This window comes from Corylus avellana, chromosome 2 (genome assembly GCF_965113065.1).
Source record: "Corylus avellana chromosome 2, dhCorAvel1.hap1.2, whole genome shotgun sequence".
Lineage (NCBI taxonomy): Eukaryota > Viridiplantae > Streptophyta > Magnoliopsida > Fagales > Betulaceae > Corylus > Corylus avellana.
The window spans coordinates 11,820,454-11,832,663 of NC_142491.1; the positions used below are offsets into that span (position 1 = coordinate 11,820,454).

Sequence of the window (12,210 nt, forward strand, 5' to 3'; positions counted from 1 at the left end):
TATAGAAACGCCTCCTTTCCCCCTCTCTGCAACCCTAGTCTCTTTCTCTCTCAAATTTAGAACTTTTGACCGGTTTCGTCGTAACATCAGACCATCTCCGTGAGCTTGGTGGTTCAGTCATCCGTCTAACCATAACCCACTGCAAAATTGAGCTCGATGGCTGGTGGTTCCGATGTGGCCGAGACCACGACTCTCTCCTGCGCTCGGTGTGGCAAACCTGCGCACCTTCAGTACGTACAATTTTCAGTTCTTTAATCAGTTAAAAACAAAAGATTCTCTCTTTTCTTTCAAAATAATAATAACTTCATTGAATTGTAATATAACGGAGAATTTCGATTGAAAAAGTCTTAAATTTCATTGAAATTCATCGTTTTTATTGGTTTTCATAGTAGTAACTATTTGGGCACATAGCAGTTTGTGCATTGTATGAAATTAGATTCCTTTTGCTTTGTTGACCTTTGTAAGTGCACATTGTAATTAATCGGACTAGCATTGCTCGATGATCTTCATGATTGGTTTGATTGTTTTTTGGATGGACTTCTTTAGTTTTGATACTGAGGTTTCTGTTATATTTGTTTAGAACGTTCGGCTTATTGCATGGTTAGAGCCTGTTTATGATTGCGTTTGAAGGACCTAAAAGTGCTTTTAACACTCAAAAAGCTCGTTTGAAAAAAAAAAAAGTACTCGTTTGGTAAAAAAAGGTACAAAAAGCCTAAAAATAGCCAAAACGCACTTTTGGCAAAAGCTTAAAAATGAAGCTTTTGTCCAAAAGCTCTTTTTTGATTTAAAAATTCTATTTCTCAAACGCAATCCTAAACAGGCTCTTAAACGAAGTTTGATGAAGATGGTTAAATATTCTTATGCTTGAATTGACTTTGGTTTGTTTGTAGGTGTCCCAAGTGCATGGAATTAAAGCTTCCTCGTGAAGGCGGTGCTTTCTGGTTTGTAATTTTTTCCTGCTTCATGGTTATTAATTTGAACAAATATATGTAAACTGTGACGTCCCACATTGCCTGGGCATGGAAAATATGATGTGTTTATGTGAAATATACTCTCTCTAAATGGTATGAGGCCTTTTGAGGGTAAACCCAATAATAAAACCGTGTGGGCTTGCCCCAAAGCAGACAATATCATACCACTTGAAGTAAGGGTGTTACATATGGTATCAAAGCCATAGCCCAGCCTGAGATGGGGGGAGCGTGCACAAGCCCATGAGGGTCGCCAACGAGGATGTTGGGTTCTAAGAGAGGGTGATTGTGACGTCCCACATTGCCTGGGCATGAAAAATATGATGTGTTTATATGAAATATACTCTCTCTAAATTGTATGAGGCCTTTTGGGGTAAACCCAATAATAAAACCGTGCGGGCTTGGCCCAAAGCGGATAATATCATACCACTTGAAGTAGGGGTGTTACATAAACTATCGTTGCATGATACTTTTTTCAATTTAAATATTTTTGGGTATTTGTAATAATGTTCATACTCTTACAAAGACTGATTTGGGTATTAATATTTTAGTTTGAAAGCAAGCTTGGAGCCTTCTGTTTGACCGGAAAATCTGATTTCTTGAAGTGGGTGTGTATGGATATTTTCCAGGGAAAAAATTGTGAGCTCAAATTGCTAAATGTAGCACACAGCACTAAGATTTGATGAGATTGGGTCTCTGTAGAAAGTTAACATTTTATGGGAATTTCTGATTTTCAGTACCAATCAAGTCATCTAATAGTTTGTTTACATGCATGTGTGCAAGGCCTTATTGATCACATGAAAGTAATGACTCATCATTGGATCTGAATTGATTGTTAGTTGTAAAACTCTGGTTGAGAACTCATGTTTGAAGATTAATTATTTCATGTATTTAAACTTGGTTGCGCTACATGCAGACTTGCTTTAAAATCTATACACCTTATTTAGTGAAAGGTCATATTCTTTTATAGCCTGGAGGGATCCATTTTTTGAATATTTGTCTGTCCTCTGGAGGTCCAATTGAAACTGACTTGTCCCTTTGAGTTCTATGCCACTACAATGAATTTGCTTTTCTTAACACTTGTATCTATCAGATAATATTGTAAAAAATATATTTCTCTATTAGAAACTTACGGAACATTGCATTCAAATGCTATGTAAAACACTTAAATCAATTCAATTTTTATCGGTGCCGATCTGGTCCTTGATTTTGGGTTGCTAAGGTTTTCTCTATAGATTAAGTGTGTTGAATTTATATGCGGACAAGAGGTGTCTTGTCTTGGTGATAATTTACAATCACCACTGTGGGATCAAAATAAAAGAGTTCATCATAGAAACTGTCATTTGTAACTTTGCATGTTTTGATACTTTTATGTGTTAATATTGGACCCAAGGAGAAAGATGTCTGTTTAACCTCTTTCAAATTTGCACATTGGCCCTTTGATGACAACTTAAATTGTATATGTTCCTTGAAATCTGGAGTAAACTATGTATTTCTTTATTCTCATATAATGTATTTCTTAACAGCACTCAGGATTGTTTCAAGGCTTCTTGGAGCTCTCATAAATCAGTGCATTTGAAGGAAAAGCAGTCCTCATTTGGGACAGGTACTCCGCGTGAACAAAATTCAAACTTACTTGATGAAGGTTGGCTATATTGCTTGAAGAAAGGACAGGCTCGAACTCCAAAACTTCCTTATTTTGATTGGACGGGGTACTTCTCAATGATTACATCTGCTTCATATTCTCCATAACTTAGCTGCTGCTCTTGTCAGACTTTTTATGTCTGATGTTTCTGATGCTATTTAAGTTGGATAATTTTTTTGATTACTACATGTTCTTTCTGACTTTTGTGTTCTTTCCTTCTCCTCCTCTTCTTTTCTCCTTTTTTCTTTTTATTGGGGAGGGAGTGTATCTATTCATCGATGACAAAAAGCTGATGGGCCAATGTGGAAGGGTTTAAGATATTAGATAGTGTTGTTAGCTGGTGATATTTAACTGAGCCATCTTTATTGTTTTAAATGGTTTTATAAATATATAAAAAATCTTCTACATTTATTTGGTGATAAATGGACAACTGCCTGAGTAGTGATTGGTAGAGAAAATTTGAAATTTCTGACATTATGCAAAATAGATAGAAGACAGATAGTATGCCTGTAGTAGATTATGAAAATTTTGAGCAGGATAAAAACCAGCCACAGCTAATTCTTTTTGGGGCAGGGTCCCAATTGCGGGCCTTTATTGGAATTAATTGGGCTTTTCACCTTCTTGTACCTTCTATGAAAATATTTTTTACTTTTAGCTTCTAACATTTTCGTGATGTTTGTTGAAGCATGCTTTAGTCTTTTAATTTCTTGTTATTGTCAAACCATGATTAATTTATGTTATTGTGCAGGACACTGAGGCCATATCCTATATCTAGTAGACGTGCTGTACCTGCTCATATTGAGCAACCTGACTGGGCAGTTAGTGTGAGTTGTTGATGTATTTCTGTGGTTTGATCATTTCTTTTATGCATGTCAAGTTTCAATGTCTATACATACATGCGCACATCAATGTCTAATGGATGTTTCATCCACAAATATGGATAGACTCAAGTTTTTGAAATGGACTTTGTCTTAGTTGATTTAATTGAAGTTGAGCAAAATGCTGAAGCTGCATTTTGTTGTCTCTCTCTCTCTCTCTCACACACAGGCACACATACACACATCTTTCATATGGTGTCTAACATAGTTTTCATGCAACTTTCTTTGCCTTTTAACTTGTAGGGTATCCCACAAATTGAGCCAAATAGTGATCTGCAGCATGTTGTAGAGGTACACTTGTACTTTCACTTTTGAGTGGCATCCAGTAACGTGTAATCAAATTGTACTTTTCCCTTTCTTTAAGTCTTGCCTCTATTCCTCTTTATTAATTGATGTTTGTTTTGAAGATCAAAACTCGGAATCAAATCGAGAGAATGAGAGAGACTTGTCGAGTAAGTTCAAATTATAATTGTCCTTTTTCTCATCAGAGCATGTTCTCCTATTCACGTCAATACTGCATCATTCTCTCATCCATGATCTTCCTAAACTATGCATCAATTGCTTGACTAAACTATGCATCAATTGCTTGACTATATGCATGTATGGGAAGACAGTATCCTTCATGCTCTTAAACATAATACAATGGTGTCATCTGACCTGTATTGTAGTTTCGAGGGGAGTGAATCTGGTAGCACTGACTGGTCTAAAGACTACATCCTAGGAAGACTAATTTTGCAAAAATATTTGAGCCCTTCATTATTGTTGAAAGATTTTAATTTTTCATGGCTTTTCTCATTTTTTTTTTTTTTTGTTTTTTTGGATACAAATTATATCTGTGAGCATGCTAAATTGGTTTTGTAAGGCTATTTAAAGAGCCTTTATTGATAATACATTTTGAGGTCTTTTCTGAGCAAATAAATTTTATTTATTGTAGGTATCTATTATTTTTAGTTGTGCTGAACTAGGCAATGTATGAACATGATATGGAACCTTGGAATATTTATTAAGCCCTTTTCGTTGACACATTCTGAAGTTTCCTGTTTACGATCATTATCCATAGATTGCAAGAGAAGTTTTGGATGCAGCTGCTCGTGTAATTCGGCCTGGTGTGACAACTGATGAGATTGATCGAGTGGTTCATGATGCAACTATTGAAGCTGGTATGAGTTTTTCATTCTCCAGTATATATTAGTATTTGTTCTTTTTTATATTCCCTCTTTTTTTCTTTTTTTTTTTCCTCTTTGAACTCTTTACTCAGACTTTACTTTTAAGCACCAAAGATATGACTGGGTGGAGTGATTTAACAATGATGTATCTCTTGAGGGGTAATGACACTTGTTTGTATCCATCATCAAATTGAAATGGTGATGCAGTGTCAATACTTTTGATCTATGTTGGACACTGATTCCTGTAAATTCGTGTGGGTTTTGTTTCACTGAAATAAATTGTTGAGTGCCAATTGATCTTGCCAACTCATTTTCTTTTTCATTTTGGATTAGAAGAAAGAGCACTTATACAGCTTAAATGATATTCTTTTTTATGCTTGTTTTGGAGAAATTTTTATTAGGTTAAGATGTTTGAAGAAGCTGCCAAGTTTAATTGACTAATTATGATGGCTAAAGGTTGGGAAGATTTATCATTTTTTATTACAAAATTGGAGCCACACATATAGGCTGCCATCATTTGTGAGTGATAAATTCTCTCAATGCTTAGATTTCTAGGGTTTTGACCAGGACTGTTGAGCAGAGTGATTATTGTCTTGTGTAGTACCTTGGAGCTGTACCTTAATCAGTGGTCACTTGTGATACAGATGGTAACTTGACTGTCTGAGTCATACTGTAATGATCTGGCATTTTTTTATAAGTAAATGAATAATGTCAAAGCACGCAGGTAGGGGATGAACCTACGACTTTTTCGAGAAGCCTCTAAGAGTAATTATCTTATTTTTTTCTGCATTGATATTAATCGTGGATTCTATAAATCTGTTAATCGCATCAAATTAGATTCCTCGTAGCGTGATTGGTTTGTGTAATCATGGCCATTGTTGGTGTGTTACTCGTAAGTGCTTGGAGTACTAGGCTATGGCATTTTTAATTGTTAGCCATATAATCAATTAATGGTGGGCTGAGTGTCCTTCAAATATGACTTTACTGCAGGAGGATACCCATCTCCCCTCAATTATCATTTCTTCCCAAAGTCTTGCTGCACGTAGGTACTTCTTTCTATTTCTTTACGAACTTTCTCTTGATTGTAGGGTATTGATAAAATAAATCTTCTTCAATTTGTCTCCTTGTTGCAGGTCAATTAATGAAGTAATTTGCCATGGAATTCCAGATGCCAGGTACATGTTATATCAATTACATATTGTTTCCCCTTTTAGTCCTGAGCTCCTTTGCATTGTTAACTCTTTCTCTTTCTCTCTCTCTCAATTACATATTGTTTCCCCTTTTAGTCCTGAGCTCCTTTGCATGGTTAACTCTTTCTCTTTCTCTCTCTCTCAATTACATATTGTTTCCCCTTTTAGTCCTGAGCTCTTTGGCATTGTCATCTCTCTCACGCTCTGGGCAACCAAATTTTGAAACAATAAACTTCTATTGATCTTGTAATCACCAAAAGTATTCTCTAGCTTGGGTTACGCGATAATGCTTTAGTTATAAAATCACATTGGTAGGTTTAGCTGGACTGATAGCTATAAGTCTATTACTTTTAGTTAGCAGTGAGTACTTAGGATGATATTTTTGGGAATTTGTGGTATAAGGCATTCTATATTTTAGGAAAATCAGATCTGAACCCCCAATGCCTTTTGCCATTTTGACTTTAAGACCCCATTTGTCAATTTGGTAAATTTGAAACTTGGGTTTAGGCCCACCATCAATTCAAGACATTTGTTAGCATTTCTGTTGATTTTTAATAGAAATGATTGTGAAAAGACCATTATTGTAGCGCCCCAATTTTTCATTTATTTCTTTTTTCAATTTAATATCTGTAAAATCCTTGAGGCTCTACTACTACGACTTGACTTTAAGAATAGAAGTGGAATTTAATCGAAATATTCTTGTAAGTACAATACTAGAGCACTAACTGAAAACGTCATTTACATTTATTCACATTATTGTACAACTCTATTCATATTTACATTCTATTATGCTTCACACTACCTGAAACTATATTTACATATATAAACAAACGATACTATTACAACACAAACTTGATCAATCCTCTGCCCAAGCCTAGTTGGGGTTTTCAAAATTCTAAGGATAGTAGTCCAAGCTATCTGGCTTTCCTGAGTCTATCCTCTATAGTTGTAAATTTTAAATAATTTTCAGGTGGAACTTTGAGTTCATGGTTCAGTAAGCAAATACCATCAACCATGTTGTGTGTGTACTTGTGCCATCTTTTAAAATTTCTTTATTTTGTTAATGCAAAGAAAATCATTTTTTACTGAATATCAAAAAATGAGACCTTTTTTTTTTTTTTTTCAAACTTCCTGAACATATGTATACTGAAACATACTGTAAATATAGTATAAATACACTATGAATACTGTTATTGAACTAGTCTTTCCCTTAACTTGTGCCGAACTCCCTACCTCGTCCAACCTGAGGTTATTAAATGTCCTCCCTCATTCTACCTAAAAAGATCGAGCAAACCACCCTGCTCAGCGAGGGGTCCGCAGATTAACCCCATATAGATTGGGCTTTGTTGAATGTTCTCTACCGTTCAACAAAAAGGGGTCAAGCAAACCACCCAGCTCAACCAAAGTTCCGCAGATTAACCCTACATGGATTGAGCTTGTTGAGTGCACCATCCTGCTCAACTCTAGGCATTAAATGATTAACCCTATTCGATTTGGGCACGTTGAGTGTACTACCCTCGCTCAACCCCGAGTTTCGAATGTATAATCTCTGATTGAAATTGGCTTGCCTTGAGTAAACTTTGGTTCTATAAACTTTTTACTTTTGTTTATTCATAAAACTATTTTTGAAAATAACCTTTTAAAATATACTTTGTACTATATATACTGTTCCTCAATGGAAGCTTTTCTATTTGCTGCAGGAAATTAGAGGATGGTGATATTGTCAATGTGGATGTGACTGTTTGCTATAAAGGTGTTCATGGTAGGAAGCTCTATACCAATCTGTTATGAGTTTAAATATTGCCACGAAACTGAATATTTAAGCAATGGTTGACTCATTATGCAGGTGATCTCAATGAAACATTCTTTGTGGGTAATGTTGATGAAGAGTCTCAACGGTTGGTCCAATGTACTTATGAGTGCTTGGAGAAAGCAATATCTATTGGTATGTGTTGGATAAACCAATTAAGTGATATTTGAACTTTGTAGGATCTCTCTCTCTCTCTCTCTCTCTCTCTCTGTGGTTGTGTTTTGGCTGGGACCGTAGTTTTGCCCCTGTTGGCTCTTTGAGACAAAAACGCTCATAGGAGTGCTGCTAATTCCTAGGGCTTTTCGTACTGCTGAATGGGACCAATAAGACCACATGAACGAATGCCTTTGTCCATTTCTGATAGTCTATGTTTCTATTATAGCGAAACTGAAACCATTGGTCCAGTGCTCAGATTTGGAGGTTGTTTTCCAACAATTACGGAACTAACTGAAGGGGATATACTGAGGAAAGATACCCACACCTAGTAGATTCATCTTTGAATTTTAAATTCCCAAAAGTCAAACTTCTCTGTTTCTTGCCTATATCACCACCACCTCTCTATCTTTTCTTAATTTTAGTTTCCACTTCTGTTATCTTTCTTTTCTTTATTCTCCCTCATCTTCTCCATTCTCTCCCTTTCTATCTTCACAGTTTTTCCTCTTATTTGTCACTGCTGCCCCTCTTTGCTTTATTCTCGGCTTTCCCCGAAATCACCTTTCCTTGCATCCCAACTGGGTGTGCCTTACCTTCATCCCCCTCTCCGCCCCTCTTCCTCCTCTTCCAATAACCATCTTTACTCACATTCAAACAGTGAACTTTGCTAATCTTCACTGCTCTGTTGTTGATTTTCATCAACTTCATCTTCTCATTGCATATAGTTATCAATCTTGTTGAATACTATGATTATGTGGTTGGTAGCTGCCAGTTTCACCTCCCATTGTAGATCTCCACCAACTTTTGTCTCCTGTTATAGATCTTCAGTGTTCTAGTTGATTTCCACTCTGTTATCGATCTCTATCAATCTTTCCTCTGTCTCTCTCTCTCTCTTAAAATGGGAAAAGTATGTCTGTATAGATCAACGTGTTTGATCTGAATTTGCAGAATTTATTGTAGTATTATAATTCTGCAAAGATTTTCAGTCTTGTATATAGTTTAAGAACATGAAATTTAAAATTTGATGTCTGATTCTTTTTGTTTTTTGGGTCAAATTTAGTGAAACCTGGAGTGCGATTTCGGGAGATTGGGGAAGTCATTAATCGTCATGCTACAATGTCTGGGTTCTCTGTGGTACGTGTAAAACTGGTCTGCAGTTGTAAGTAACTCTATTTCTATCAAAATGGCTGACAGTGTTTGGTAATTCTTTACTCTTTCTGTTGCACACAGGTAAAATCTTATTGCGGTCATGGTATTGGAGAGCTCTTTCATTGCGCACCAAATATTCCTCATTATGGAAGTATCCTAAATTAAGCAGGCTTTTGAGCCCACTATTTTCTATTTTATTGAAGTCCTATAATTTTGGGTGGGAAGTTACTAATGAAGTATCATAAATGAACTCTCTTTATAATGCTGTGACAAATTTATTTATTTATTTTTTATTTTTATTTTTTTAAAAAAAAAGAAAGAAAAGAAGAAATTCCTTCTTGCTTGCCTCATTTGTGTATTAGTGACCTTAACCCAAGCAGGAAACAAAGCGGTTGGTGTGATGAAGGCTGGACAGACCTTTACAATCGAACCAATGATCAATACTGGTATTTTGCAAATTGTTTAAATTTGTGAGCATACTAGTTGAATTGATTCTTTACTTGCTAGCTACATCTAAACAAATGTTATGAATAGGTGTTTGGCGTGATCGGATGTGGCCTGATGGATGGACTGCTGTCACTGCTGATGGCAAACGCAGTGCTCAGTTTGAACACACTCTTCTGGTAACTGTGCATTTCCATCTTCTTTCAGCATTGTTTGTTTGGTAGTTTAGTCTAAGTAACTGTAACTGCTTTATGATGTTCACATTAGAATATAATTGAGACTCCCAAGCCTCAATCTAAAATCTTGTGATTCAGGTGCACTGTCCTTTTTCTCCAGGAACCATCACCCTTGATAATTTTACATATGCATGAGGCATTCTTGACTTTCTTCTAAAATCCTTAATCTTAGGAATCATTTGTGAGGTTTGTCATTCTTAGTTTTAAGTTGGCATGTTACCTCAGTTCATTCAGCTGAGCTCTTGAATTTAGAAATGCTAATCTGAGAGATTGAATAAATATGGTGTGGTGTTTATGTGCATGGTAGGGGGATAAGTTAATTATTCAAATTTGTAGAAACCTTTAAGTTTTAGTGTCTCAGCACCATAGTTTTCCAATTATCCAGGGCAAGGCTAGGTGTAAGCCTTGAGTGAAAAGGTAAATGGTTAGAAATAGTAAATTACAAACTAAATTGCTATTTCTAGTTATGTGGTTCTTTTTGTATACTTCATGTGTACTTAGGGGCGCCTTAGGCTTTCAATAAAATTGGTTTATTACTTATTAAAAAAAAATTAAATTGATTAAAAAAATAAATACAGGCTTGGTTGTAGCCTTGTTTAAAGCAATAATCCAATAATAACAATAAAAGTTAATGTAGAGAATAGTCTCCTTGATATAGAATGTGTTATTCAATAATATGCTTTTTCTTCACGTAGTTTATTCAGAATTGTAAGTATGTGATAAATTGGTAAAACTCGTCTCAAGTTGAGACGATTAAACAAACCAACTAAAACAACTGAGCAAAAAAATCCTGAAAAATGAGCAAGAACACATTCCAAAGAGTGACAAAATACTACAAATTTAAATTTTTGAAATTTTTGTTAGAAAATTGAGAATGGTGTTAGCAAAAGACGTGAATAGTTCTTTGGGGGCAGAAGAGGGTGTTGGACGCCGGACTTCTATTGCTCCTATGACGCTTGTTTTCGAAATATATATAGAATAATTTAAAGGTGCACACATACCCATGTGAGGTGCGCCCACCTTTAGGGCTTCCAAATGTTTGCAGTTTGTGGCATTTGGTTCTGCCTGAGATAGGTGCAGGCCTGTAAAAGCTATGATCAGCACCTGTGAAATTTATCAATCAGGCTTGTGCTCTTATTGACCTTCCTTAACCCGAATCTCTTGTCAATGGAACTAAAGTGCCACCATTGGAAGAAACACATATATCTGCAACTTTTGTGATTTTTGTCCAATCGATAGTATTTAGCATTTTCATGGTTGATGCAAAGACTGGAAAAGCTAGTTTGGAATATTTTGGTGTTTGACTTGTCATTTGAAGTTGGTTCTAGTAGAATTCTTTTATTTGTGTAACCAAATTTTTGACATCGTTTGTGTGATTTGAGTGCTGCAAGAATTTTAATAAACGTTGTGAAACATATTAAGGGAACATCAACATCCAATACCATATATGCTTTGTGTATGTTGGTAAATCACAACGGTCTCATGAGTCGATGTTTATGACTCATAAATCTCTCTTCAGAAGTTGGATATGCATATTGCTTAATGCTTGTGTTGGATGGGTTTATATCTCTTTCCTATGTTATCTTCTAGGTAACGGAGACCGGAGTTGAGGTTCTTACAGCGCGGTTGCCTTCCTCCCCAAATGTGTATCCTTGGCTAAGTGCTTAAGCGTCGACAGGTGTCCGTATGGTAAACCTGGATGGTGGATGCAAGAGAGTGATCTACCAAATTCTGTAACATCGGTAAACCATCATAAATCATTGAGTGAGGAATTACTAAAATTTCCTTTTGCTGGATGCGAAATGTTGTTTGTAACTTGATAGATTACTTCAATTAATATAAAAGTTCCCAATTGTGCTCTGGTGTTTCACACTTGCTTTGTTAACTATTTTGGCCTATTCCAAAATTGCTGTTATTGGAACCCTTAATGAGTTTCTATTAAATACAAGTAACAGGAAACTCATATAAGTTGTACTTGAGATCTAATCGGCTATATATATATATAATCTCCATGTACATGCAGATGGTATTTGGGCATGTGAAATACTCCTAAAATATCAAACTCATGTAAAAATCCTTCATAGATAAGTAAGCTTCAATAAAGAAACCATTATTTTTTTAGAAAAAAAAAAAAAATAGTTATTGTTGTTATTTCCCTTGGGCTTTTTAGTGCCTATATATATCTTGAATACAATTTCTATCGGTTTCTATACTTTTAGCAAAAATTGTTGTGGTTTACTTTAGCTGTTCACTCCAATTTTTATTTTTTATTTTATTTTAATAGCAAAAATTGTTGTGGTTTACTTTCAGTTAACAGTAACTCATGCAATGATGTACACGAAAATGATTTTAAAATTATAGGGCGTGCATCTCCATTAAAAATTTTAGATCTTAATTTAAAGGTAAATACTATTTTATTTTCAGCAGTTAATCTTCTATCCATCCATTGTTTAAATAATCGTTGGATTGAAAAACCCAACTATGAGTCATTCAAATCTAATAGTTGATTTGAAAACGACCAACGTATAAGTCACATCCAATCCAATAATTGATTTGAAACCAAGGCTCAAT

The 12,210-nt window shown here is 35.3% G+C and overlaps 1 protein-coding gene across 1 annotated transcript; it reads left to right on the plus strand.

Annotated features, from left to right (window-relative positions):
• Nucleotides 1–32: 32 nt before the first annotated feature.
• MAP1A (methionine aminopeptidase 1A) lies at nucleotides 33–11,511 on the plus strand. The gene is made up of 16 exons (XM_059606227.2): nucleotides 33–230; nucleotides 891–941; nucleotides 2,495–2,680; nucleotides 3,362–3,437; nucleotides 3,735–3,782; nucleotides 3,899–3,943; nucleotides 4,552–4,651; nucleotides 5,648–5,699; nucleotides 5,791–5,832; nucleotides 7,548–7,609; nucleotides 7,694–7,792; nucleotides 8,871–8,944; nucleotides 9,041–9,110; nucleotides 9,340–9,405; nucleotides 9,494–9,582; nucleotides 11,230–11,511. The coding sequence occupies exons 1-16, from the start codon at nucleotides 157–159 to the stop codon at nucleotides 11,305–11,307; spliced, it is 1,212 nt and encodes a 403-aa protein (XP_059462210.2). The 5' UTR covers nucleotides 33–156; the 3' UTR covers nucleotides 11,308–11,511.
• The last annotated feature ends 699 nt before the right edge of the window (nucleotides 11,512–12,210 follow it).